Here is a 25979-nt window from a genome sequence, read left to right as displayed (position 1 = left end):
CTCCCTCTGCCTGCCATTGCGCAAACGCCAGACTGGCGCGCGTCTGGCAGGCATTGGGAATACTTTCAATTGGTAAGTTTGATCTTCTTTGTCTCACGAGAGTTCACCTGGTTTCTTTTGTCTTTTTGCATGATGATTGGAAACAACATTGAACAATCCAAATCAGACCTATTTCCATGGTGTGACACTTTTCTTAGAACTGAGCAAATTCTTGCGCAGCTTCCTGTCTTTTCGCGTCTACGGAGTTGTGGGACCAAAGCTAACGCGCAACAGAATTTTCTCTTATGAATCTTCAATCGCTTCCAAATTCGAAGCCCTTGCTTTTGACACTATTTTCAAAAGGTTCGTTTGCACTTTCCGGTCTCTTCACCCCCATTTCCCCTTCGCCTCTATATGATGAACACTTCGTACACCATAGGGATTCCTCATGCAGAATACATAATGTTGAATCCGGTGCAATAGTTTCAGCCTTGTCTGATCTAGAGCCAAAATTTTACCTTCTTTTGTTCGCATCTATCCAGGTAGCATCCAAGCTAACATCAGTCGGATAGGTAAATACATATTTTCCAGGCTCCGCCTCAATGCTTTCCTTCCCCCCACAAGCAAACACCACAATGAGGAAGATTTGAACGAACGGGCGGACATAAACGAACCTCGATGCCCCTCGCCAGAAACAAACGGAGCGTACAAACTCTGTGGTGTTGGGTGTCGGGGCTTCTTGTTGAGATCGATCGTCAACTGATCGTGGTTACCACTATTTGCTTGTGTTCAAGGTACTCTTCCTCTGCGTTTACGCGCAGGAGAGTGGCCTTTGGAAAGCTTGCGTTCATCTGGTCGAGGCTGGCCATGCTGACTGTTCTCGACGCAGGTAAATATTTTTTCCTATTCTGCTGCCCAGGCGGCGACCGTGTTCAGTCTCTCGATACTATGATGAGTTGATCAAGTATTCACACTGTTTGACTGGCGCTCACTTCGGTGTTTGCTGGACATGAACGTAATTAACACTTTCTGATATTGAGGTAATTCAAACTCACATCTCACATCTTTTGGACAGCATCACTAACAGCCCGCAGATCGTTCACTTTGTGTTTGCTTCACACATGCCTGACAAGTCGCTGACCCGCGACATAGGTAACTTGCTTGTACTGATGTTTCTCGTTTTGCTTTGATACCCAAATGGTAGGTCTACAATTTTTTTCCGCACTTTTTTCTGTTGCAAGCGCAACGCCCACCGTCTCACGGATGACCTTTTATTAGCTCTAGTACTGAATATCATGAAAGAGAAAACATAAACCGATTCACCTTGGAGAACTGATCGAGACCTGTCATTTTTACATTTTGTTTTGCCATTACTTTGTCAAAGCACCTCGCTAACATGACAATTTCTAGGAACCTGGACTCTTCAATGAGACCTGATCTATCTTCCTTAGTTTGATGACTTGATAATAAAACATGATATTCTCATCACATTTTTTTCTGTCGCTTCGCTTTCTGATTGTGTAACAATGATGCCTTGCCTCCCTTGATATCGACAACCCTTGCGCCAGTCTCCAATCGCACACTGCGGCACAGACACACCTAGTGCTTGAGCTGCAGACGCGCGTTCATGCCCACGATACACCTGATCAAATCCCAATCGCCGTGCGCGCCAACCCAGTCCGTGACAATGATGCCCGTCGCCGCGTCGCCGACATTGAGCTGGTGCGGGCCCTTGCCCGGCTCGCCGTGGCGTATGCAGAGATACTCGATGACGGCCGGGTTCACTTTGGCGGCGATGCGCTCCGGCCAGCAGGTGGCGTTGAAGAAGTTGCTCGCGCTCAAAAAGTTGACAAAGAAGGGCAGCGGCGGTGCGTCGGCGTTGAAGTCGGGCATGCCGGGGAGGTGGAAGAGCTGCTCGGCGGCGCGCTCGAGCTGGCCGTGGGAGAAGTTGATCTTCTTCTCGACGTTTGTCGACTGGTCGATTTCGTAAAAGTCCTGGACGCGGATGAGGCCGCCGCCGACGGTGCCGTCCTCGCAGTTGTCGGGCCAGTTCTGGGCGTCAATGGCCCAGCCGCGGCCGTCGTGCTCGCCGCGCAGGGGTTCGTCGAGGCCGAAGCGGCGGATGAGCACGATGCGGCCGCGACAGTCGCCAAGAGGCGGGATGCGCGGCTCGACGAACCACCTGTGGGCGTCGCGGCCGACGTAGCGGTCGCGGAGGTAGCGGCTGAGCTGCTCGTCGTTGCCCTTGCCCGTGCCCTCGCGCTTGACGGACATGAGGACCGTCTCGGAGGGGTTGGCGTCCAGATAGGCGTAGATGTCGGAGAGCATGTCGGCAAAGTACTTGTTGCCGGTCAGGGAGATGGGGAAGGCGGAGTGGACGAGGGCGAGGTCGTCGTTGTCCTGGGAGACGGAGACTCTGATGTCGAGGAAGCGGACGCCGTTGTCGAGCTGCTCGCGGACGCCGACGGCCTGGCAGCGGACGGAGGGCAGCGCCGTGTAACACGTCGGCGAGTTGTGGGTGCCGGGGATGGAGAGGAGGGGTAGCGGGTATTCGTCGCGCAGCTCGTGCATCCAGGCATTGAGGTTTGCGGACGACATGATGGCGAGGAATGCGCCATTGGCCACGTAGACGGCCGTCAGCTCCAGAGGCGCATCGTCGAGCTTCTTCATGACGGAAGAGCGGTTGGTGGGGCTCGGGGCGTCAATCTCATAACGGTGGCCCTCAATTTCGAACTGGAGACGAACGACATCGTGGTTTCCAATATCTGGTGCGCCAATCTCGGTGCCGCCGATGGCGAATGGCTCGACATGAACATCGACATCCTCGGTCTGGTGGGCATCTCCCTTTGCGTGGGTCTCTTTGGTGGTGAAGTTGGTCGCATTCATGAAGGAGCCAATGGTACCAAAGGTGTTGCCCAGGAAGTCTCCGGTGCGCTTCCTCTCGCCCTCGAAGCGTTCGACACGCTTGAGGGTGACTGGCAGGGCCGTGAGGTTGCGGATGGTGAGGTTCGTCATGGCGGTGGTCTCGAGTAAGGGAGAGGAGGGGGAGGGGAGAAGAAGTGAGAAGCAGTTACCCATCGTGGAGGAGGATTTTCACGGGGGTTTAGAGCCCCTCGGCGGGCTTCATGTACGCGTGTTCCGGGGTACAGAGCCGTCTTGGAAGGCTTGGGAGGGCCGTTACTTGCATGTAAAATGGGGCTCTTTTGGAGCTGGGCTGACCTACGGCCAAGGAAAGGGCGTTGCAACGGTTGGCTGGGTGGGATTTGAATGTCTCGTCGCGGGATGCATGCCGAGTCGACGCGAGCAAGGTACTTCGTACCTACGGATAGGTAGGCACTGTATGTTCAGCTCAGCTTGACCGGGGCTTCCTCACAGTCACAGCAATGATTCAAGATCGGTAACGCCGCAAGCAGCAAAGATGTCTTTGGTGCGATTGACGTCGCAATATGATGCGCCGTAGCGCTGCTGGTTTGGAGTAGAGCTGGCCGATTAGTGTCCTGAAACTGGACGTGATTCGCCAGCAGTGACAGACAGAAGCTGTTCTTGCAATTGGCGCCGCTTATTGGGCCGTTGTGAGCTGCCAGTTGCGTGTAAGAGCTGAACTCTAGGGTGTTCCTGGTTGTCCTGCAACCTACGCCATGGATTAGCTGGTACCTCACCGTGTTGAGACTAACGGCGACAGTTCGGACCGAGAGGAGCTGAAGTAAGGCAAGGTGTAATGTAGCAAGCAAGGAAGGGCAGACCTGGAGCAGAGACAAAGTGGTCGGGACCAGTTGTCCGTCTTGTCAGCCAAGGTTAGGTTAATCAAGATCTGGTGCTTAGAGTTAGCTGAGTCAAAAGAAGAGACGATTTAGCCGCCAACTGAACGGGACGGGAAATAATAAGATAAGGTCACGTTTAGGTTCCCGCAGGGTGCACGTCCTCGGTCCTTCGGCTTACTCCTGGTGGATAACAACGGGCAGGGCGACCTATAACATCTCTGTCTCTCTTAATCCCTGAACTGAGGCACAGTCAATATTAAATTTACGGTACCCGTTGATTGCCAGTTCCAGTCTTCTTTCAACATCCTGTTGTATCCGTACGAGTCTATTGGGAACCTCGGACTTTGCTAATCTCTATATTTTCTCCTCCATGTTGCCGAATGATTCAGTCATTGCTGGTTCGGCTACTCGTTCTTCTTATCCCCTTCACCACATCTTCCTCCTTGCGAGATATAACTCTCGAACCACCGGCCAGGGAGAAAAGAAACGTTACCAGACCTCTCACTGACAGGCCCTCCACAGCTAATCCCAACTTGGAATCTCACCCGCCGCGCTCGTGTTCGTGGCATCAGACCCGGGCGGCGAGCCCCGGTCGAGCTTCAAGGTCCCCAGATGAAATTTCTCTACCCGCACTTCTGCCTATTCTCGCCAAGATTTCATAGAAGGGAAAAAAGACTCACAAAGCGCGTCCTGAGGATTATTATATGCGTGTATAAGTAGTCATTGACCTCCTGATCTCTATCGTGTAATTGACGTCCTCTCGCCTCTCTGCCACTCTTCATCGTGATCGTCTTCCTCCAAAACCTCACTTCCCTCTCATCTACTCCTCAAAATGGTCCACATCCCATCCACAGCCGCAGGCCTCGTCGCCCTCGCCGCCACGACAGTCGCCTCGGCAACCGCACCGAAGCTCAATACCTGGCCTCAGCATAACTACGGCGGCTGGTACAACCACACCGACGGCGACATCACCACCTACGGCGCCCCCGAATTCACCGACGCCGGCCCGCTGTCCATCCACGAGGCCAGGTTCTCCTTCCTCTTCAACCGCGTCGACCCGGCCTACGCCGGCCTCTACGTCCTGTCCTCGGGCGAGGACTTCATCACCGACTACGAGGTCGTCGGCTACGGCTGGGGCAGACCCTCCGTCACCGGCAAGGTGTGCGGCGCCAAAGGCAACTTCACCTTTGTGCAGCTGTTCGGCCCCGACGGCCTGCCCAACACAAAGAGCACCACCGATACCATGTTCATCGACGTCAGCGCTGCCAGGAATAATGCGTCGCGGGCCGTCATCAACGAGGTCTGGCCCGTCTGGGTTGGAGACGACATCTTTTACCCGAACAACACCTCTCCTTGCCCGGCTCCTGCCGCCAAGACTAAGAGGTGGTCTGCTTAGAAAGTCTGAACTGTTCGTTGCTGGAATACGAGGAGGTTACTGGAGTCACAATTAGAGAAGAGATTAGGAAATTGTTGAGGAAGACGGGCCATGCACGAGATGGTGGCCAGGAGGAGTTAAGAGACACGGACGGATTTAGTCGAGAGGCTGTTCACGCCATTAAGCCATATACACGAAAGTAATGAATATGTAATCAAACCATAATAAGCATGAAGGCTGCTTTACGTCTTGTCTTTTTCTACGAGGCCCAATGTAACTTAAGCTTGTGAGGATCACTCATTTGGTCTTTTACCGGAGTAACCAGCTCATTTGGTGTATGGCTGTCAACAATAGTGAACGCGGCTAAGAAACGAGCCTAATACCGTCAAGCACGCAAACGAGCACACCTCGTTCGCATAAATCTAAGCGCGTCTTTCCTCCTCGTCCACTCCCTGCTCTATTACAACCATAACAGCCTTCGTCTCCTCGAGGCAGTCCTCTTTGCGATACTCTTGCGAATCGGGCCAACCGTGGCGCCGGTAAACCTCCTGCAGCGCCGGAATAGGATTCCTCGTCATCGCGCTCTCCGAATCCAAGACCTCGTACTCGTTACACGGCACCCAGCGCAGCAAGCGGTACTCGGCCTTGAGCACCTTGAAGAAGTCGGCGACAGACCAGGCGGCGCCGTCGGCACGCCACTCGGCGTCTTCCTCATCGTCGCAGTAATCGTACGGGTCGTCCTCGATGCACCGGGGCCCGTCGCGGAGCCGGCCGGGACACTCTGGCCAGTAGATGACGCCGAGCTCCGTATCAATCAGGAAGGTGTGGTGCTCGCTCATCGTCAGCCCGACGACGCTCTCGGGTACGTGCTCCGTGATGGCGGGGCCCTCGGTGATGGTGCGAAGCTCGTCGATGTCGCTGCCGCCCTCGCGTACCCAGGTGCCGGACATGCGCCAGTCTATCCAACGACCTCCAGGGGTGATTTCTGGTATCTCGTTGTCGTCGAGATCTTGGCGGATGTACGGTAGTTGTGAAAGTAGGCTCAGTACCTCGTCTGACTTCCCCAGGCATTGTAAATCAGAGGCCAACGTTGGCCACCCTCCTGGCGGCGGGTGCACGACAGCCGACTCGGGAAGGTACATTTTGGTCAGAAAGACGTAAAAGTCGGTCACGGCGGCGACTGTAGCCTCCTCAGAGTACTCGACTTGGTCAAGCGTCCGCATCTCGTCTTCGTGTTGTGGTCAAATACCCTAACGCCGTGCCCGCTTTCCACCTCGGCGTTTTTTGGTTTCTGGAGAAGGAGTTGTATGAAATTGTACTTGCTGTCCAAGAGTTGAGCCAAAAGTGTTCAGAAATATTAAAAGCGAGGATGGAAAGACGGCAAACAGGCTAGAAGAGGATAAAGAACTGTGCCGCACGTCTTAGATAAGCGGTCTTGTTGTAACCTCAACTGCTAAGGGCGATTTTGATGATAATTTGGCCCCCGTCCTCCATTTTCTTCCGTGGTACGATCAATATGATAATTCTACATCAAATTCGCTAAAAATGTATGAACATATTATTAAGAGTTACTTAAACTTCCGAGAGCGCCTAATAACGAAGAGAAAGCTTCCAATGTAACCCACTGGCCATTCCGATTTACATACTTAGGAGGAATCCATGGTATTCACCTAGTTCCTCTTTCTTCAGTGCGATTTGCACAACAGTATAGCGAAACTCACCTCGTATCCACTCTCAAGGTCCCTTTATACTTGGAAGCCTGTGTATTGAGACTTTTCCAACGCGTGAATGGCACGTGGGTTGTAGTGTGCGCCATTGTAAGGCGATATGGGGAGTACAGGTGCCATAGCAATTCCGTTACTATCAGGTGAGAAACGTGGCTGAGACCTCAGCCGCATTTCGGTCATGGCGACCACGGCTGTCAAGCCAAAATGAAAACCGCCAAGAAGTGGTTACCATCAGCTGGCCAATATTGTGCTGTCCTTTGAACCGCAAAGTGGTATGGCATTTCGTCTAGATTCTCGCAGGAATGGTAAGGGACTTTCCCATTCCAATTCTGCAAATCCAGCTAAGATTTAAGCTTGTTTTAGTGTAACGAAGAATGTAGTTGTTTGAACCGGCGTGCCCTGCTTCCGCTGAGGTGAGTCGTGCTGAAGTCCAGGAGCTTTCTGTTCTGGCATCATCAATTGGTGCTGTCCCATTTGGTCAAGTGCATGTACATGTTTGGAACCGGATATCGTCCTTGAAGAGATTATCCGGCGTTGGTATCGCGAGTTCGATCGCTTTGCTAGAGAGAGACTTTCAGAATGTAGTCTGAGAGGTGAGAATATTCTTCGCGCGTGCATTGACGAGTCACTTAGCGATCTTCAAAGTATTCGTGCGCTGAGATCTGTGAAAGGTATACGGATGTCATCACATTCATCAGCTAGACAGAAGGCATCATTAGCAGCCCATTTGAATACTGACTTTGTATGTGTGGCTGGCTTGGCGCAAGGGATAAATGTGACAAGTCTGATCAGCCGGTCGAAGTGGGATGTTATTCGAATGGCAGATTCCGTGCGGAACGGGGAAGCCATTATCAGTTGAACACCTCTGGGACTGCCTTGTGCTTCTTTTTCCTTGTGGTCCGTCTGGGGACATTCAGGTCGTCGAAATCGTGAGTCTCGCAATGTGAGGACCGCTCGTTCTTGTGATTGTTGCAGCTGATTAGTGCTCCACGGCATTCTGATCCTATATGCCGTCGGAATTATCGACGGCTGATTTTGATGAGAGAGGAATCTCTTGTCTTGGCTTCAAGAAACAGCTTTGAATTACAAAATTCTCCCTGACATTCAGCCTCTGGTGAGATCGCATACTAAATCTCTGTTGAGATCACATTGAGGAGTAGCATTGCACTCAACTCTATGGTCATAACATTTTAAGGAAGTCCCAGCCCATGTAGCAAATACGCTGTATGTCTTTCTGCCAAGCTGACCGCCGCATTCATCTACGCTTCACAGGGTCTCATCGCTTATCGTTCATCTTTTCTTCTAATTCAGTCACTCACTTAGTCTTTGGATGCTCGACCGGGCGCCATGATGTTACTCAAGATGCGAGCCGCACTGCTAGTAGCTATAGCTGGCGCCGCAAGCGCATATCCGGCTTCATCTGCACCCGGTAGCAACGGCACCTTTATCAAGACTGCTGTCCCTACGCCTTGCCCATCTCCCGTGGAAAAGGCCAATAGGTTTGGCTTTATGGGAGAACAAACCGCAACGTTTGCTCACGATGGGCCTCACGTCACCCTGTCGCCAAACATCCATTGGTCTTGCGATACAACGCCGGCGGCCAACGTCATCCCCATTCCTCCCAGCAAGGGCTCCAAGATGTACTACGGAGTTGGAGGTAAGTCGAAGATGCCAACCTATCCTCATCAACCCGATGAGCTCACGCAATAGAGTAGATCCGGCCAAGGCAGGAGCTTATGCCTTTGTCACCTACCACTTCACTGCGCCGTCAGTAAACCTGGACCATTGCGATCATGTAGCAGTCGTCATATATGACTCTTCAGATCTGGTCATCTCGTTTGGCAGCCAAGATGGATATCAGAATGCCGTGGATACCTGGAATACTGATGACGGCCTGATCTTGGTCGCCTTCGCCAAAGGTTGTGGTGATTACAAGAAAGGCGACCGCTGTTTCTTCCGCGTATCTTCACTCAAGTTTCACGAAGGAGATTTCGTTATAACAGCCTCCGGAACTCCTAGTCATCCTGACGATATTATCACTGTCGGTGAAACCGAATGGGGCCGTTGGACACCTCGAGGGCACCACCCGCAACCTTCCTCAGCCTCTGAACCAACATTCACATGGGGATCCGCACCGGCCGCCACATCTGGCAGTAGTCCATTCGATCCTGGTTCCGCTTCTTCTGTAGAATCTGTTGCCCCTGGCACGACCGGATCAACTTCACCTGTGCCTATTTCAACTGCTTTGTCCGGAACTCCTGGCAGTCCACTCTCAAACAGCTCCTCTACGGGGAACTCCACCAGTTTGCAGGCATCACGCAACTGCGACGCTCCGGTAGACACCAAGTACGGACTTCCAACGGCCTGTCTTGGTGATTACTTCGACGAGGATCTCGATGATGACCTAGGGCACGCCCATTTGAGCGCCGAGAGTATCAGATTCGTTCAGGAAATCGCCCCTCAGTTCATCCAGGAGTCTATTCCAGAGGATTTTAAGTACGATATTGATCCAGAGGACACCTTCTGGAAACAACGCCGGCATCTCCGTGGGCGCTCATTCTGGTCTTTCCTAGACGTCATAGTGAAGCCCCTTGAGGCAATTTACCACGCCACGCAACAAATTCTCTCAATCGGAGGTTCCATCAACAAAGATATCTCTTGGCAGCTACCCGACTCCAAGTCGTCGAACCCCGATGGAAAAACGCTCACCGATCCCAAGACCAAGCAGGTCAAATCCCCATGGGGTGATTCGATCCTTCTGAAAGCGCTAGGTTCTCAGGAGGAGGACCCTGAGAAGACGGTTAACGGATACATGAACATTTTCTGCGTCGGATGCGGTGCGTCTGGCAACGCCAAAATCGCTGGCCGAGCCCGCTGGACTCCTCTTGGCGGGTTTCTCGAGGGCGAAGTCGACATCAGGACGGATATCAAGTTTGTTCTAAAGATAGGGATTGATGCCCAGATCACATACAAGGAGGAGTTCTACAATGACTTGATCAACGTGGGTTTACCTGGGTTGTCCTACGGTGTTGTTACCATCGGGCCACGTATCAACGTCGGATCACGCGTTGAGGTCGAAGCAGCGGCCAAGGGAAAACTGCTGGCGGGCGCTGAGATGGGTCTGCAAGACGCCCATGTGCTCATAGACTTTGTTCACTCGGCTAACAGCAAGAAGAGTGGCTGGGAGCCCTACTTCAAGCCGGTCTTCGAAGCGGAGGGTGAGTTGATGCTCTCCACGACACTTGGTCTGCCTATAGGTATCAAGTGTGGTCTTCAGATCGCGTCCTGGGATAAGTCCGTAGGCATCATTGATGAGCCGTCCATCAAGGGTGTTGCTCAAGTTGCAGCTTCGATCGGTCTCTCTGAGACGGGCAGCTTCCAGGGCGGATTTACCGAGACGGATGGCTGTACAGGCATCAGCACGCAAATCAGCTGGCGTAACAGACTGTACATCGATATCTTGGGTTTGAAGGAGATAAATTTGTTGGATACCGACGATCGTCTACTGACTCGTGAATGCATACCGTGAGTTGCCTCCTCTACTATCCCTACCGCTTCACAAGATACTCGGGGCTGACAAGGTTAGGCTACCCTCCAACTTCACAAAGCGGCATATTGGACATCGGCAAACTTCCGAGCCCACGAACCCAATTGTTGACATTACACACAAATATAAGGGGGGCTCCTCTACCCTTTCTTATGAGCTTGAGTCCCTTCCGAATTCGGGCTACAATGATACCGACGGATACGAGTATTCTCTTCTTGTAAACCCTAGCGGCTCTACCATGATCATTTCTTGCAGCAACGGCAACTTGTACGCAGTCCTCACCGGCGGACCAGACAATGAACTCTGCTCGGAGCTGTGGGCTCATCAGAATGACGCCCTCATCTACGACGGAGCTCAGCGATTGATGCACTACTATGGCACCACCATGGCAAAGCTCGGCGTTTCTAGGCTGCGCGTCGAACCTGGACTGCATGGCCCTACCGATAGTGTTGTCGTCGCGTGGGCTCCTTACTACGGCGGACCTGGCCCTGAAGAGTACTACTTCGTTGCTGTTGACCCTCTTGGCGATGTTTTCTATCCTGCGGTCTGTGACTATGTTGACGGGCAATCGTCAAAGCTTTTCCTGGTTCGTGACCCAGTTGAAGGGATCGAAATTCTCAAGAGTCCTGACCTCATGTATACTGTCACCGGTGGCCGGGTTGGTGACTGCTTTGCCTTAGTGTTGATGCAGGGTGCCCATGAGGCCAAGAGCTACCTCAACTTGAGTAATGCTCCCAATGGCCGGGGCTGATTTGATATGTTCCTTAATCCAATGTTCAGAGCTCTCCTACATTGATGCGCTTATCGAGGGCTGCGCCGCAAGTTTGGAATCATACAACAATTCATGGGAAGAACCTTTGGCGAAGCAATTATTATTAGAATTTGACACTTTTTTACGTACTGGTCCTGTCAAGCCGATTCTCAGACGGATGAGCTCACTCATACAGTCGCTAGCAGTTATTGACTTGCCAGTATTCGCAGTCAGGTTTATGCTGTGTTGTAGAACTGTGGGGTCATCGATCTCCTGTCGTTGAACCCCCTCCGCGGCCAAATTTCCCAAACCAGGCAATGCGTAATGCGTGTGTAACGATGTAGAGCAAATGACGGGGAAGAAAAGGAGCGCGGCTTAGCTCCCCGGGCGCGCTAGGATCTGGTTACCAGACCGTCGGAAGAACCATCCCTTAAACGGAGCAAACAGGTGGTGTGGATATGGCCAACGTCTAGGAAGTGCGATAGATGTACCGGGATGAGGAAAGAAGAGGATATACGTCAATTGTTTCGTACCCTGGGCCTTTATCACATGCCGGATTGCTCAAACCTCGATACTCGGGACCCCGGTCTCACAGATCAATGGAGAAGCTATACTGATTTCCAGCCTTGTCATAAAGAGGAATTGAGAAGTCATTGGTTCATTGCTAAAGAATACATTAGATGTGGGTTTACGATTCATGACACAAAGTCGATTCAGTATAATTGCTGAAATTTGAATACAGCGAGCTGACCATGATCGAGCTTTCGACCTCATCTAGATCGATCTAGACGGCTCCCTCTAATCCCACCCATTCCTCGGCACTATTATTTTCCTCAATCCCAGTGGTACATAGGTTGTGCGAGATCCTTATAGCTTTGCACCGCCGTTACACCAACAGCGACACATAGTGACACTGACAGGCGAGCACCACTAAGGTCCCCCTGAAGATCAACGGGCTCAGCTTGACATGCCTCTGTGTTCCCTTCATCCTACCATTGCCACTAAAGCTGAACCGCCGAATTCAAAGAAGCATTGCTCGAGAAGAACCCAGACACAGACGGACTTAGACTCACTCCTCACTCCGAGCGCGCTTGTATACTGGGTGCTCTGGTGCATCTAGCTCTGAGGCCGGCCTTCTCCGATTTGGCGATGAAGGAGACGCCGTGGAATCGGTAGACTGTCTCCGGGGTTGTCGGTTGGTTGGGTTCTTCTGTGTGTACGTTCCACGACGAAGGAACTCTGCGATGACTGCTTCCGTGCCGATGACATTTGACGATCCCCTCACAGTGATACCTGCATCAACTTCCAGCTTCAATGGTCTTGACCGCCCATTTTCATCTATCAAGGGGCACCCCGCTGTCCAATCTCTCTCATAAATGGCATCGACTACCGCTTTTGCGATGGAATTTGCCTGTGCCGCAGGCGAATAGGGCAGGGCGATGAGGTTGCTATCGCTGGCCACGTCGATTCTTGTTGAGATACGCAGAGAAATGGGTGATGGTTCTTCCTCTTCCCCTTCCTCGTCGGCATCTAAGATCGAGCCTTGGGGAAGATGACAGATCCGTTGACTGTATTGGCTCTCGTGAGTGATATCTCGTCTTACAAAGTGGGATGCGATGCTGCCAAAGACCGTCGGTTGTGCCTGCGGAGAGTATGCTGGAGGCTGAGGTTGTCTCCAGGGATCATTATCCTTGGGTATCGTCAGAGCATGGAGGCCTGACAGTAGAGCAAGGTGTTGGGTCTGGGCGCTTTCGGTGGATGAAGCCATCTTCGGTTATGGCGATGCGTAGAGAATAAGTGGTGATGAGGTAAGGCACGCAGCTGTGTCTTCAACGTCCAAGTTTTTTGCAAGCTGATAGAGATGCCTGAAGTCGTTTTATCTTTCGACTTTTTCTCAAAATGAAGACGTGGAGTGGAACAAGATGCAAAGCGTATGTGAGATGAGAAGGAGAAGCAGTAGTAGTCGATATATAACCACTTCCCTAGGCATATGACAACACATTCAAGGTAAGACCAGGTTTCTTTAGCGGAGATGTGACAGAAAGACGCCAGACGTGAGAAGTAACATTGAAACTCAGCTTTCCCTGTTCAGTTGGTAGAACGGAACGTTCGAATGGGCAGTGCCTCCCCATTTCAGTGGGTAGGCCGAAGAAAACACCAGGTAAGCACAATGGGCTCCGTTCCATCACTCATCAACAATCCATCATCTCTCACTTTTCGCTGTCCAGCTCCACCTGGGACATTCTTTCACAGACACACGGTGTAAGCGCAAAAGCTAGAATCCAACCACTACCAGCCACGGTGAGCTTGTTTGAGCTCCCAGAGTAGGATGGGTTGGGCCGGCTTCCCGCAAATCTCCGTTTAAATCAGGCCTCCTCTCTACTTCTCTTGCTCGGACCACACCTTTGTGGTAACTGACAGCGAAACGAGACCCAAGCATTCGGAGCCAGAACAAGGGTGTGGCGGATCCCGACGATGCTTGTTGCGTCAAAAACACGCCGATCGAAGGAACAAATTAACCCAGATAACATCCTCAAAAGAGCAAGTGCCCACATGGCGAGGGACATGCCCCCATGCCTGAACAGGGCAAGGCGGAAGATGTCCGGTCCTCTCTACGACATTTGCCAATGGGAGCAACACACCCCTGTCTCCTACGTACCTAAAAGCCGGCCAACACTAAAGGAAAGTTTGACACTTCACACGGCTGAATGGCATTACCAGTTTATTGTTCTCCCCGGAAAGCTGCATTGCTGGATGGGCGTAGAGTAGGGGGGTGCGGAAGCCGGAGGGGGAGGACCACTCGGAGCATCGACCCACTTTGCCGAACGCCTCTTTCCATTGTGGTGGCACGGTGGAGCCCCCCGATTGACATTGTTCTCGGATGTGTGCGGGGCAACGTTGCTATTGTCCAACGCCTTCGGCCCCTGTGCTTCTCAACCACACAAGCCGGCCGAGGGATCGCACCGCCCGTCGTACCCCAGCGGCAACCCGTACCGAATGAGTTGGATCGAGTCTCGGATATCCCAGCCACGAACCACTCCTTCGGTCCTTCCCACCCCTTCCCCTGATGCATTTTACCCTTCCCGAATTTTCTTAAGCAAGATGAAGAGATCCCCTTTCACTCACCCCGGTAAATCACACAGCCCCTGCCAGGCCACTAACTCCGGCGCCGGCCATTGTTGGCGTCATTGGAACTGGTATGGTTCTGAGCTGTTGGAACGCCTTGTGACTTATTCCGGCGTACATCGATATTTCCAGAAGGCAAAGTTGGTCGGCTGCGGCTGATACCGGACAAGAGCTTCAGAGGCTTGCAACATTCCTCTCGGCATGCTGTCTTTCATGGTGCCGGGATCTTTCAAGGATAAAATTTCCTCTGGGTGAATCTTGGCTGACGAGGATACTTACATTGCCAATCACCTGCTACCTCGACGGGTAGGCAGGCCACTCGGCACAATATCCCCCCATCTTCCGGGAGGCTGGCAGCAAGCCGCAAAGCAATGCCATGGCAGAAATAGTGAGCTTTGGCGAGTCTGGATGCTCTTTCAAGGGTAGCGCGGAATTAGACCGGCCTCACACGTCCCTGTTGTCTTTCGTTCGCTCGCTTCAATAAGCAGGGTTGGGTGCGGCATAGCATATCGTACCCTGGGGCCTAGGCTGCCATCCATTCCAACATCCAACGCTTCTACACCCGGCCGTAAGGAAGATCAAATCCCTCAACGGTGTTTGGAAAATGTTTGCCATATCGCCAGAGAATGATCTTCGTCATTCCATCATGAACGCGTTGGCTTGTGATGACACAACGTAGCATGCCGGCTGCATCTGCATGTCAATGGGAAGGGTTGTGTGCTCGTTGGGCTTCTCGCAAATGAACATGCTATGGACTGCTCTGGCATCAAGTCCATTAGTGATATTAAATGCATGTTCTAGAATGATTTCAAAGGACTGACGGATCAATCATGAACCCACTGATACCGGGTCATCAACTTTCCACCAGCCAACGGGCTCTTCAGGTAACGTACCACGCTTGATGTTCCCAAATCCGATCGCCGATTCTAACCCCATTATCCCATCTTGGCCGGCTTCCCGTAGACCGGTGTACGCCTCGTCACTTGGCTCGGTGTGATTAAGTTACCACTCCACAGCCCTAGCCCCACGACGAGATGGCCATCAGATGCCGACCCATGAAACGCCAACATGCCTGCACGTAACGTGGCGATCACGAAGTAGTTCCAACTGGACATTTCTGATGCCGCTCGACTTACTCGGCATAGTGCCGACCAACCCACCAAAAAGCCATGGCAAGTTGCCAAACATGATCCAGCTTGGTTTGCTTGGCGGGGCTAGCCTACTCCTGTAATCGCGGACAAGCACACATGTTCATGAGTAGAGTGCCGCTTGTATGCTGTTGCTTTTCTTTCTCCCGCTGAACCGCCTGCCCACAGATATTTCAGTTACTACTCCAGTGGATTGGCATCAATTAGCCCACGAAGAGACATGAACAACAACAGCAATCTCAAAATGCCGGCGCGGATCCGCTTGCGGCATTCAGCATACCCACTCTGAAAGCCGAAAGTGTTTCGAGGTTGCCTGCTACAAACAGGCCATCTGTCCAATGCGATTCGGCCGTAGACATACGTCTGGCTCAAAGCGTACAACGCATACACAAATCATCGTTGAGACGGACCTGGTTCCCCTCATCTCTGGTTGGGTACCGTTGGGATGGTTGACCTAATCTTGCCAGGTCAAGCCCAAAACCTACGTTCCCCCTATCCCACCACCAGCTCTTTCTCTTCTCCTTCTCTCCCTCTCTCACCCTCGTTTCCCCATTTGCTCGAACCACTCCCCACACTTCCCTCTAGATGGAGATCTCATCGCAATGCACGCTACTACGCGTCTGTGTCACGAACCTCACAGGAGCAAGCTCACCTGCTCAATTGTAGGAGGAAACGACAAGGAGACAGGATCGAGTGCTTTGGGGTTTGGGGTTACACACGAGTACCATCCCACTACAACTTTAGTCGATACGACTGTTCCGATCGGGAAGCGTAAAGAGGGAAAGATTCCGTCCAGCCAGGTCGGGGTCTGCTTCAGCCCTATTGTCGTGACTTTTGTGTAACATGTTCGTGTGAGGTAATTCCAGGTTTACGGGCATTTCGAGCATCAGCTGATGGCAGCAGCTACCATTCAGTCGCCGGTGAGAATGTCGATATCCAAAATTAAAGCAATTTGTTGCTTACGCTGATCACTTGACCGCATTAGCAATACCAAAGTTGTCTCTTTGCGCTTTGTGGAGCTGAAAACCACCCGTATTCTCTCAGTCTCACCGCACCTTGCGCAACGCAAACACCCTCCCGGAGAATCGTCAACTTCGGGAAGAGACACCGGGCCGCAACCTTGATACTGAACAATGCTCCCGAACTTCACGGACCGCAACGGGGCCCGAGGACGTATCCATCGACCGGAAGACTTTCCACATTTCCCGTGGTTCCCGTGTTTGCGGCCCGGAGTTTTGTGTGACGGTCTCCGGAGGTGGAGGTCTATTCAAGTCTTTATTTAGATCCTGGGGGCGTTGGCTGATACGATACGTTTGTTCGGAGGAAAGGGAGACAGATGATGTTATAATAAGGATTTCTCGTACACGCATCAAGATACTGGGGAAAGTGACACAAAAAGGATTTCGAGTCTTTGTACTTGTGCGCAGAATATCACGCCTACGCGCAAACGGGCGGCTGGTTCTTGACGAGGGCCACACACATTTGAGACTGAAATATTGGCTAACATTGATTTGTCTCATTGAAATTGTTAGTGCATGAAAAGGAAAAGTACTCCTCCCAAGGAATGAGGAAGTACACAAGAAACGACAACTCATACAATAAGCCATTAACAGTTTCAAAACATAGTCGTCTATACTTGGAAGTGGATCGCTTGGTCATTGGGACAAAGTGGCTCCGTTGTCAAAATTCAGAGGACATAGCTAGATACAGAACACGCCAAACTCCCCAGCAATCACTCATTGGACAATACTCAGTATGTACAAGACACATACGAGACCAGCACGGCATAAAAGTATGAAATTCCAACCATCCTCATACGAATATCACCCCAAGACCACAAAAATTGAAAGGGACGAGACTCGAACTCGCGCGGGTTGCCCCACCAGGAAACAGATGTTAAGCTGACCTTAACCTGGCGCCATAACCAACTCGGCCACCCTTCCGTGTGCATCTCGCCAGCTCCGGTGGATAGCTCCACTGGGACCGGCGGACATTGTGTGACGGCAGCGGCGAGAAAGGGTTATATCAAGGATCCAATTTTCGCATATCTCGCGAGGGCGACGACAACGAACTTGGAGGACTCTCATAGCGATTGACACTGCGAAACTTTTGCCCGTTCTTGTTGTGACACGTCAAATTTCGCGGCCCTCCCACCGGCGGAAACTTTGTTAAAAAGGTATACTCCGAATTAGACTTTCCGTCCTGCATGCTGAAAGTCCGACTTTGAGTCTCTGGGCCACAAGTCATTTTCCCCTCCTTATCCGAGCATGTAGACAGTCAGTTGCGGGCGGGCAGTGTAGCGTTCAGTCTATCAACCGAAGTATGGCGTGCGATCCGCTTCATGCTGTTGAGAAACATGTCTAGGATTTGCCCGGCCGTGTTGAGCCCAGGTTTCCTTCTAGAACTGCAAGGGGACGTCCCGAGACACTTCGTGGAATTGAGGCGGTGAAGCTTGATAGAGGTGCTGCTGGGTCCTAGGTAGTCGTGTCTGGCTCGCGTCATTGGTTCACAGTTGCATGTCTCAGAAAGTCAAGTTCGTGAGATCCTCATCTCTATTGCCAGTAGCCAAATGGTCTACCTATCTACAAATCATGAGCTATCTCCAAGCCCACATCATCCCCATGCCCAAAGATGGAACCTCTGAGGCCTGTCTCCCCCGGCTATTCGCCTCTGCCACCCTCAACCGCGCAAGAGATGGTCGGCTAGAAAACCAGGAAAGAAAAGATGTTGAAGTTCTTTTGTTTCCCCGTTAACGCCGTTGTAGATGCTTTGTTCCCCTTTCGAACAATCCGAAGGGTATCTTTCTCATAATGCATTGCTCTTTTTGTGACTTTGGAAAAAAGAAAACGAAGAAAATCGCTTCAGGATTTGTTCCTGTGTAACCCGCTTTGTGTCTTTGTTGAAAGACGCCACCGCTCCCTTGTTCCGATTGTTTTTAACACCGTTTGACATAAAATGAAAAAACGATCCTACCAAAAAGACCACGCCCTCGTGTCTTGATGTTGTTGTTGCTGCCTTTACCCGAAAAGGCTGGAAACCGGGATTCGTTGAGAACCGTACGCCATGTTTGAGTGCCTGTCCGCATGAATATCAAAATTATTATAAACGTCTAGGTCGTTGCAATGCAGGAAGCTTGTTGAAGAAATCCTGCTCGGTCCAGTACTAATTGACTTAGAACTTGAGAGTCTTAGGCTGCTCCCAGGTGAAGGTCTGGTTGGTACCGAAGTGACCGTTCTTGGCGGTCTGGAGGTAGATGGGGCGGTCAAGGCTGAGCTCGCGGACAATGACACCGGGGCGGAGGTCAAAGTTGTCGCGGATGATCTTGACGAGCTCATCGGAGGTCTTGTCAGAGGTGCCGTAGGTATCGACGTAGATGGAAAGGGGCTCAGCGACACCAATGGCGTAGGAAAGCTGGACAAGGGCACGACGGGCAAGGCCAGCGTTGACAAGGGACTTGGCGATCCAGCGACCGACGTAGGCAGCGGAACGATCGACCTTGGAGAAATCCTTGCCGGAGAAGGCACCACCACCGTGGGCACCCCAGCCACCGTAGGTGTCGACAATGATCTTGCGACCGGTCAGACCGGCGTCACCCTGGGGACCACCGATGATGAAGAGGCCGGAGGGTTGGATCTGATGGATGTTAGTCGGATAGCCAGAGAGTAGCGCAATGGGGTTAGAACTTACGTGGTAGACGGTCTTGTCGTCAAGGTACTTCTCAGGGATGACCTTCTTGATGATCTTCTCCTTGATCTCCTTGCGGAGCTGCTCGGTGGTGATGTCCTCAGCGTGCTGGGCAGAGACGACAATGGTGTCGACGCGCAGGGGAACAACGGCACCGTTGTCGTGCTTGTACTCGATGGTGACCTGGGTCTTGGTGTCGGGGCGGAGCCAGGGGAGGGTGCCGTCACGGCGGGCAGCAGACATGGCAGCGTTGAGCTTGTGGGCGAAGAGGAGGGTGAGGGGGAAGAGCTCAGGGGTCTCGTCGGTGGCGTATCCGAACATGATACCCTGGTCACCGGCACCGAGCTGCTCGAGGGCCTTCTCGTAGTGGAGACCCTGGGCGATATCGGGTGACTGCTGCTCGATGGCGACGAGCAGGTTAAGGGTCTTGTAGTCGAAGCCCTTGGCGGAGTCATCGTAGCCGATGTCCTTGACGGCGTCACGGACAACCTTCTGGTAGTCGAGCTTGGCCTTGGTGGTGATTTCACCGAAGACCATGATCATACCGGTCTTGGTGGCGGTCTCGCAAGCGACCTTGGAGAGGGGGTCCTCTCTCAGGCAGGCGTCGAGGATGGCATCGGAGACCTGATCGGCGATCTTGTCGGGGTGACCCTCACCGACAGACTCGGACTATCTCGGCAGTTAGCATGGGTGTTCGGCCTGAGGGGTTGTCGGCAATTAGCGACCAAAAGGGTTTGCTTACGGTGAAGAGGAAGTTGCCCTCGTTGAAGTGCTTGCGGCTGGCAATGCCGTTGCCGTTGACACCGTTGGTAGCAGACATCTTGGATAGATGTGTGGGAAGTGTGTATGTGAAAAGATGTGAAGAAGAGAAGAAAAAAGTTTTGAGAAGCTCGGTGCGGTGAAAAAATACCGACGCGGGGTTCCGAGGGGCTATGAAGACAGCAACGGGTAAAAGCTACTTCTGGATCCAATGGGTCAGCGGTTTGTCCTCTTTTCTCTGGGTCTGCGTGGAGGGGGAGGGAAGCTCAACGCAAAGTCAATTGCATACCTTTTGAGATGGAGAAGGGACACGGAGGAAGGTGAGGCTTGAGGATGTAGAAGGAGGAAAGAGTGCGAGGGAAGGAAGAGGAAGATGTGGCCGTTCGGGTTTTAAAAGAAACACAAGACGAGCGCGCGACCTGGGGATGGGGACTCTGGGACCCGACTTGGGACTTGGGATGGTGGCCGGTTGGGAAGAAATTCTCGCTCCTCACTTGCTCCTCTTGCTCCTGCTTGGTGCTCCTCTGTATCTGGATGTACCTTTTGCTCCGTACCGTACCTTGCCATAAGCTCAAGCGGATTTGAGGCACTATTCGTGGGAGACATTGGCCGAGGGCCGGACGGCAGGGAAGGTACCCACACCAGCATAGTAAATTACTGTGGTGGGAAGGTATATTCACCGGTCGACCCCTCCATCCCTATGTACCAGCCCTGTCGAGGGGGAGGGTCCAAAATTCTCCAGATTGCGCCATCCTCACGACTTCTCTCCCTTGACCGCCTTCACCTTTCGCAGCATATCTGTGACCTGTGTCAGTCAGGCACGCTCCCATTAGCAGAAAAGGCACCGTACGTGCCGTACCAAAACACTCTTCAGGCCACATTACAGCACTTCCGTGTACCGCTACGGCCACCTCTTGGTCGGTGAGTTGCGGTTCAACAAGATAGCGGGCATCCCACGGTACCGTGGATTCTGGAAGGGAGTAAAAGCTCGGATTTACACAGTCGCCAGGATGCGCACCTTAACGAGAGCAGCGGTGATCGTTCCCCGAGGGAGCTCGGGCTTCCTTCTGTTTCGTCCTTCCCATTTTTTCCCTAGTCCTTTTCTTTCCTCTTGGCCAAGGCCAGCACAAGCCCGATGGCGTTAAGAACCTTATCCTCGCCTCACAAACTACACAGTAAGGTGATAAGGTAGCTTCTATTGTGTGTAGGTAAGCAAAGTACGGGACATAAAAAGCAGGATGGCATCGCGCAATTGTTGTAGTCAAGCACGGGAGCTGAAACTCCCAACGGGAACTTTGCTGACCTGAGATTGTCTCCTTTGAGACTCTTCTAGTTCTGTCTCTCCTACCAATGCATTGTCAAGTTAATGACATTCCACGAGGCGTCCCTTTCTTCCTGGATAAGACACGCGAGTTGTTCGAGACTGGGCAATACAACCCCCTGTTCAAAGTTCGGAATGTCAACGGCACGCGCATACTTCTCGGCGACATTCCCATCCTCCATTCTTCCCATACGGTAGATATCTGAATGTGTCCTTAACATACAGCAGTGACTCCCTCGGCGTATCCCTCCTGCGAGGACTCGCATTCCGAACAAGACTGCGAAGCCACCCCTCCAATACCTCTGGAGACAAGTGAGAAACCCCCGCCGAAACAGGCTAATCCCAACTGGGAGCTACGCTGTATAACATCTGTAACGGGCCTGGTGAGAATATGCCCCTCCCGCGCTCTACACGTGCGAGCGGCATTGGCCCGTAATTCCGCAGCAAGCCGCCCGTCATTGTTCTCACTGTTGGAGCAAAATAGTCCATGGGAAGGGGAGGGGGGCCATCTCATTCGAGCTGGCATCCTGTTGTCTCTTATCGCAAGCTATCGCCGCCGCGAAGCAAATTTTTTAATTTTTTTTTTCTTCTCGTCGCTTGCCATCCTACATCCAACCCCCGGCACCGGCGCTGATATCACAGTGCAACCTTGTCGCATCCGATTTTTCTTCACCGCGTCACGTTGCTCAGCCCATCCAGTACCAGAGTTACATCACCCTCGCCCAAAGAGTCAAAGTGTAGCTTCTCTGATATCTTAGTAATAAGGTACCTGTCGGTACGGACACTCTTTTGTCTGGATCCTAAAGTGGCGCGCAAAGACAGGCGCTGCTGATCAACCGCGACCCTTGACGCGCGCCCGTTCCTGCATGGCGGGGTAATTTTTCATAGGCAAACGTCCATTCCTCTGCCCAAAAAGTCTGCGACAAGTGACTCTGCCGATCCAAGGCCACCACCACCATCTACCACCTACCCGAGCCGCTGAAGCTCCCGCCACTCCGACTCTGCTACACGATACCCAGACTCAGGCACTCGTCAGGAGAAAACACACACACACACAGCCTCTTGCTTAGCTCTGCCCTTACATATCTGCTCGCAAGTCTCAACCCACGAAACGAACCGCCCATCGTATTCTCCCTCCCACACGCCATCATGTCCAAGTACGGCGTCATGGTTATGGGCCCGGCCGGAGCCGGCAAGGTCAGTACTCCAAAGCCCAATACCCTTCTTCCGCTCCGTTACCCGGCCTCCGCGCGGCATCCAGGACCGCCGTCCCATCTCTTCGTCCCCGTTACGCCGGCCGGAGCGCCGGCTTACATCCCTCAAAAATGTCATCCGAAAAGCTAACATTCCCTTCGTCTCCGGCAAGTCCACCTTCTGCGCCTCCCTCATCACCCACCTGAACCTCAATCGCCGCTCCGCCTTCTACGTCAACCTCGACCCGGCCGCCGAGTCCTTCGAGCACGCGCCCGACCTCGACATCAAAGACCTCATCTCCCTCCACGACGCCATGGAAGAGGTCGGCCTCGGCCCCAACGGCGGCCTCATCTACTGCTTCGAGTTCCTCATGGAGAACCTCGACTTCCTCACAGAGGCCCTCGACAACCTCACAGAGGAGTACCTCATCATCTTTGACATGCCGGGCCAGATCGAGCTCTACACCCACATCCCCATCCTGCCCGCCCTCGCCCGCTTCCTCTCCCAGCCGGGCAGCCTCGACATCCGCCTCTGCGCCGCCTACCTCCTCGAAGCCACCTTCGTCGTCGACCGCGCCAAGTTCTTCGCCGGCACCTTGTCGGCAATGTCCGCCATGATCATGCTCGAGATCCCCCACATCAACGTCCTCTCCAAAATGGACCTCGTCAAGGACCAGGTCCGCAAAAAGGACCTCAAGCGGTTTCTCACGCCCGACACGGGCCTCCTCGACGACGATCCCATCTCCATCGCCGCCGCGGGGGGCGAGCCCGACGACGGCCGCGGCGAGGTGCACGACCGCGACCTCGTCATGCGCGGCCGGAGCTTCCAGAGGCTCAACCGCGCCGTCGCGGGCCTGATTGAGAGTTTCAGCATGGTCAACTACCTCAAGCTGGATAACACGGACGAGGACAGCGTCGGCGCGATCCTGAGCTACGTGGATGATATCATCCAGTACCACGAGGCGCAGGAGCCAAAGGAGCTCAAGGACGAGGAGTTTGACGAGCCGCAAGACGATTGAAGCTCGAAAATGCGTTGACATGGGATGCAAGAAGGGGCGGTTCTCTCAACTGTTCAGTGCTCGCGAATGCGCGGATCTCACTTGGCTGTGGTTGTGCCAGGCGCGCTCAACATGGATGGCATATCAACGAAAAAACAATAGGGCAAGGAGATATAGAAGGTTGCATAGCGTTGGCGTTGGCATTTATTTAATCCATTGACTCATTCATCATCGTCCGACAACATCATTGGCTCGTTATTCTGTCTGCCACTGTACCGTATACCATTTGCCTGCTTGACCGAGAGTCGCGACAGAGCATCTTGTCTTCAGTCCTCAAATATACGGTGCTTGTCCAGTCTCTTTAACCCCTCCCATGGCACTGAAGTCGTTCTCATGGCCTCGAGCCTTCTTGGTCAACGGTTCGAATGTAGCATCGAGTCCTGTTGCGTATGCCTCGTACAATTGTATCCCCCTTCTCCAAAAAATACAATCCACGTCTTCCTTCCCCGGGGTATATTCCACCATTCGATTCCCAGCGACCCTTCCCCAGACTTGCTCAGCCAAGTATCTTCTCGTCGTGTTTTACGCCGGGAACCTTTGTCCCGAGTATATCCAGTAGGTTAGGAAGCTTGTTCAAGGTCCGGATTTCTGTCGACTCTTCGAAACGAGTTCCCATTAGATCTGCCCCTCTTTACCGATATTTGTTACCCTGGATCTTCGTTTCCTCCTCATACCTCCGATACTCGCTCACCCACACATCCTTCGCAGCAGCCGCAAAGCCCACAACTTTCCCGCCCACAACGACAGCGTCTCTCGCCGTCTCAAAGACGCCCCTCTGCCACACGGCCGCGACAACGACAACAACACCGCCCCAAAATGCGAGCCGCAGCACCAGCGCCGTCCAAAACGCAACGACACGCCGGATCCAGTTGAGCACAATCACCGTGGCAGCCAGCAGCGCGAGCAGCACCGCGAAAGACACGAGCTCGGGCGACGAGTGTAAAAAGTCGAGCGTCGCGTCGACGGCGGGCGCGAGGTACGGGTACAGCTCGTCGAAGGCGCGGGAGGCGGCGGCTAGGGCGTGGCCTTTTAGCTGCTGGACGGGCGAGGACGGGTGGAGGGCATTTTTGTGGATGAAGTCGGCGGCGTCCGGGGGCAGGAGGGAGCGGAGGAGGAAGTTTGTGATCGACGGTTCGGCCATATTGGGTGGTTGTTGTCTTTCGGTGAGTTCTGTTGGAGACCTTCGGGGGGGGGGGGGGGGGGGGGGGGTGGTGTGTGGGGGGGGGGGGGGGGGGGAGGGGGGGGGGGGGTGGGGTGGGTGGGGGGGGGTGTGGGTTGGTGGGGGGGGGGGGTGGTGGTGTGTGGGGGGGGTGGTGGGGGGGGGCGGGGGGGGGGGGGGGGGGGGGGGGGGGGGGGGGGGGGGGGGGGGGCTTTCTTTCGGAATTTGGTGTAATCTGAGGGAATGGAGCAGTCGTAGATGTTTGTCGATACGTGTTGTTTCTTCCCTGGTACGTCTTTCTGCGGCTTCTCGCTTGCTGCTCGTATGTAGCTGTTCGTCTTTCGCTTTCGGTCGCGTGCGCGTGCGTACTTTTCGTTGTAGATGAGCGTGGCTCTTTTGATGCCCGACACTGGGATATACCCGAAAGAAAGGCAGAAGGAAAACTGGGTGAGGGTGTTGTTTTTTTCTTTGCGCTCAAAACCTAACCGACAATCATAACAACACAAATTAAAACGGTTGCGGTGAGGATGTGGTAGAGGGTCCTGTGTAGGTGGAGGAAGGAATGGAAATAGGCCAGGAAGGAAGGTGGAGTTGGACCCTTGGAACCTTGAGCGCAAGTAGAGCAAGCACGAGGCACAAGGCACAAGCACAAGCAAATGCGGTGTGCACTCGAGGTGTACTTGTTGTTGGTGCTGCTGTTTTCCGAGTGGGGAAGATGGAGGGACCACGCTAATTCGCGACGTTCGTTGTTCTCCAAGCATGTGGAAAGGGGAACGCACCGACACAATGACATCGAGACTGGGACACCAGCCACTAGTATCTCTTAGACAAGGCTTATTAGATCTCAATATTTTACTGTATCCAAAATTCAAAAAGGGAGCATCGATATGAATGGTAAGGTATTTGGAAAAATAATGAAAAAGAAAAAGATGAAAAAAAGGCATGACAGGAAAGTACGGGGTCCAAGTACGAGATCCCGAGTCCCTTCCCCTCGAGCTCCAATTCTGGATAACAAGCTCCAGATTCGACTTTGGAATAAGGTTCCTGGTCAGTCAGAAGTCTAGACTATCCCATATCTACGGAAATAGTGAGTATTTAGAGCAGTTCCTGCATGACCATACTATTATCCGTGTTGTCCATGTCAAGGAAATAATAATACTCAGAAGGCATAGCGATGCATGGTATTGCATAGTATTCTTGGACTAGGCTAAAGACTCGAATGGTAATCAGAAACCGTCCAGCTCTCTCTTCACATAATACACGTTCCCAGCACTGGTATTCTCAACAAAACGCTTCAGACGTCGAGTCTTCTTTGAACAAAGGAAAGGTGAGCAGCTTGAGCAAATGAATAGACGAGATACAAGAAGAGAAAAGTAACAGCTAGTACGTAG

General features: G+C 52.9%; 8 protein-coding genes across 8 annotated transcripts; 3 read left to right on the top strand and 5 right to left on the bottom strand.

Annotated features, from left to right (window-relative positions):
* Nucleotides 1–1578: 1578 nt before the first annotated feature.
* On the bottom strand, nucleotides 1579–3057 carry CABS01_12515 (phosphatidylinositol-specific phospholipase C; the record flags this gene model as incomplete). The annotated part of the gene is made up of 1 exon (XM_060545868.1): nucleotides 1579–3057. The coding sequence occupies one exon, from the start codon at nucleotides 3055–3057 to the stop codon at nucleotides 1579–1581; it is 1479 nt and encodes a 492-aa protein (XP_060396403.1).
* Nucleotides 3058–4572: 1515 nt separating this feature from the next.
* CABS01_12514 (uncharacterized protein) lies at nucleotides 4573–5136 on the top strand (the record flags this gene model as incomplete). Its single annotated transcript, XM_060545867.1, has 1 exon — nucleotides 4573–5136. One exon carries the CDS (start codon nucleotides 4573–4575, stop codon nucleotides 5134–5136), a length of 564 nt encoding a protein of 187 aa, XP_060396402.1.
* A 401-nt stretch (nucleotides 5137–5537) lies between these two features.
* CABS01_12513 (uncharacterized protein) lies at nucleotides 5538–6338 on the bottom strand (the record flags this gene model as incomplete). The annotated part of the gene is made up of 1 exon (XM_060545866.1): nucleotides 5538–6338. One exon carries the CDS (start codon nucleotides 6336–6338, stop codon nucleotides 5538–5540), a length of 801 nt encoding a protein of 266 aa, XP_060396401.1.
* Nucleotides 6339–8204: 1866 nt separating this feature from the next.
* On the top strand, nucleotides 8205–11140 carry CABS01_12512 (uncharacterized protein; the record flags this gene model as incomplete). Its single annotated transcript, XM_060545865.1, has 3 exons — nucleotides 8205–8499; nucleotides 8558–10367; nucleotides 10429–11140. 3 exons carry the CDS (start codon nucleotides 8205–8207, stop codon nucleotides 11138–11140), a joined length of 2817 nt encoding a protein of 938 aa, XP_060396400.1.
* A 1069-nt stretch (nucleotides 11141–12209) lies between these two features.
* CABS01_12511 (uncharacterized protein) lies at nucleotides 12210–12908 on the bottom strand (the record flags this gene model as incomplete). Its single annotated transcript, XM_060545864.1, has 1 exon — nucleotides 12210–12908. One exon carries the CDS (start codon nucleotides 12906–12908, stop codon nucleotides 12210–12212), a length of 699 nt encoding a protein of 232 aa, XP_060396399.1.
* Nucleotides 12909–18585: 5677 nt separating this feature from the next.
* Nucleotides 18586–19918, bottom strand: CABS01_12510 (methionine adenosyltransferase; the record flags this gene model as incomplete). The annotated part of the gene is made up of 3 exons (XM_060545863.1): nucleotides 18586–19047; nucleotides 19102–19767; nucleotides 19841–19918. The coding sequence occupies 3 exons, from the start codon at nucleotides 19916–19918 to the stop codon at nucleotides 18586–18588; spliced, it is 1206 nt and encodes a 401-aa protein (XP_060396398.1).
* Nucleotides 19919–22345: 2427 nt separating this feature from the next.
* On the top strand, nucleotides 22346–23390 carry CABS01_12509 (uncharacterized protein; the record flags this gene model as incomplete). Its single annotated transcript, XM_060545862.1, has 2 exons — nucleotides 22346–22375; nucleotides 22440–23390. 2 exons carry the CDS (start codon nucleotides 22346–22348, stop codon nucleotides 23388–23390), a joined length of 981 nt encoding a protein of 326 aa, XP_060396397.1.
* A 670-nt stretch (nucleotides 23391–24060) lies between these two features.
* Nucleotides 24061–24570, bottom strand: CABS01_12508 (uncharacterized protein; the record flags this gene model as incomplete). The annotated part of the gene is made up of 1 exon (XM_060545861.1): nucleotides 24061–24570. One exon carries the CDS (start codon nucleotides 24568–24570, stop codon nucleotides 24061–24063), a length of 510 nt encoding a protein of 169 aa, XP_060396396.1.
* Nucleotides 24571–25979: the final 1409 nt, after the last annotated feature.

The sequence above is a fragment of the Colletotrichum abscissum genome (genome assembly GCF_030869225.1).
Source record: "Colletotrichum abscissum strain IMI 504890 chromosome Unknown Scaffold_38.1, whole genome shotgun sequence".
In the NCBI taxonomy this organism is placed as follows: Eukaryota; Fungi; Ascomycota; class Sordariomycetes; order Glomerellales; family Glomerellaceae; genus Colletotrichum; species Colletotrichum abscissum.
This window is presented reverse-complemented; position numbering and strand designations above follow the sequence as displayed.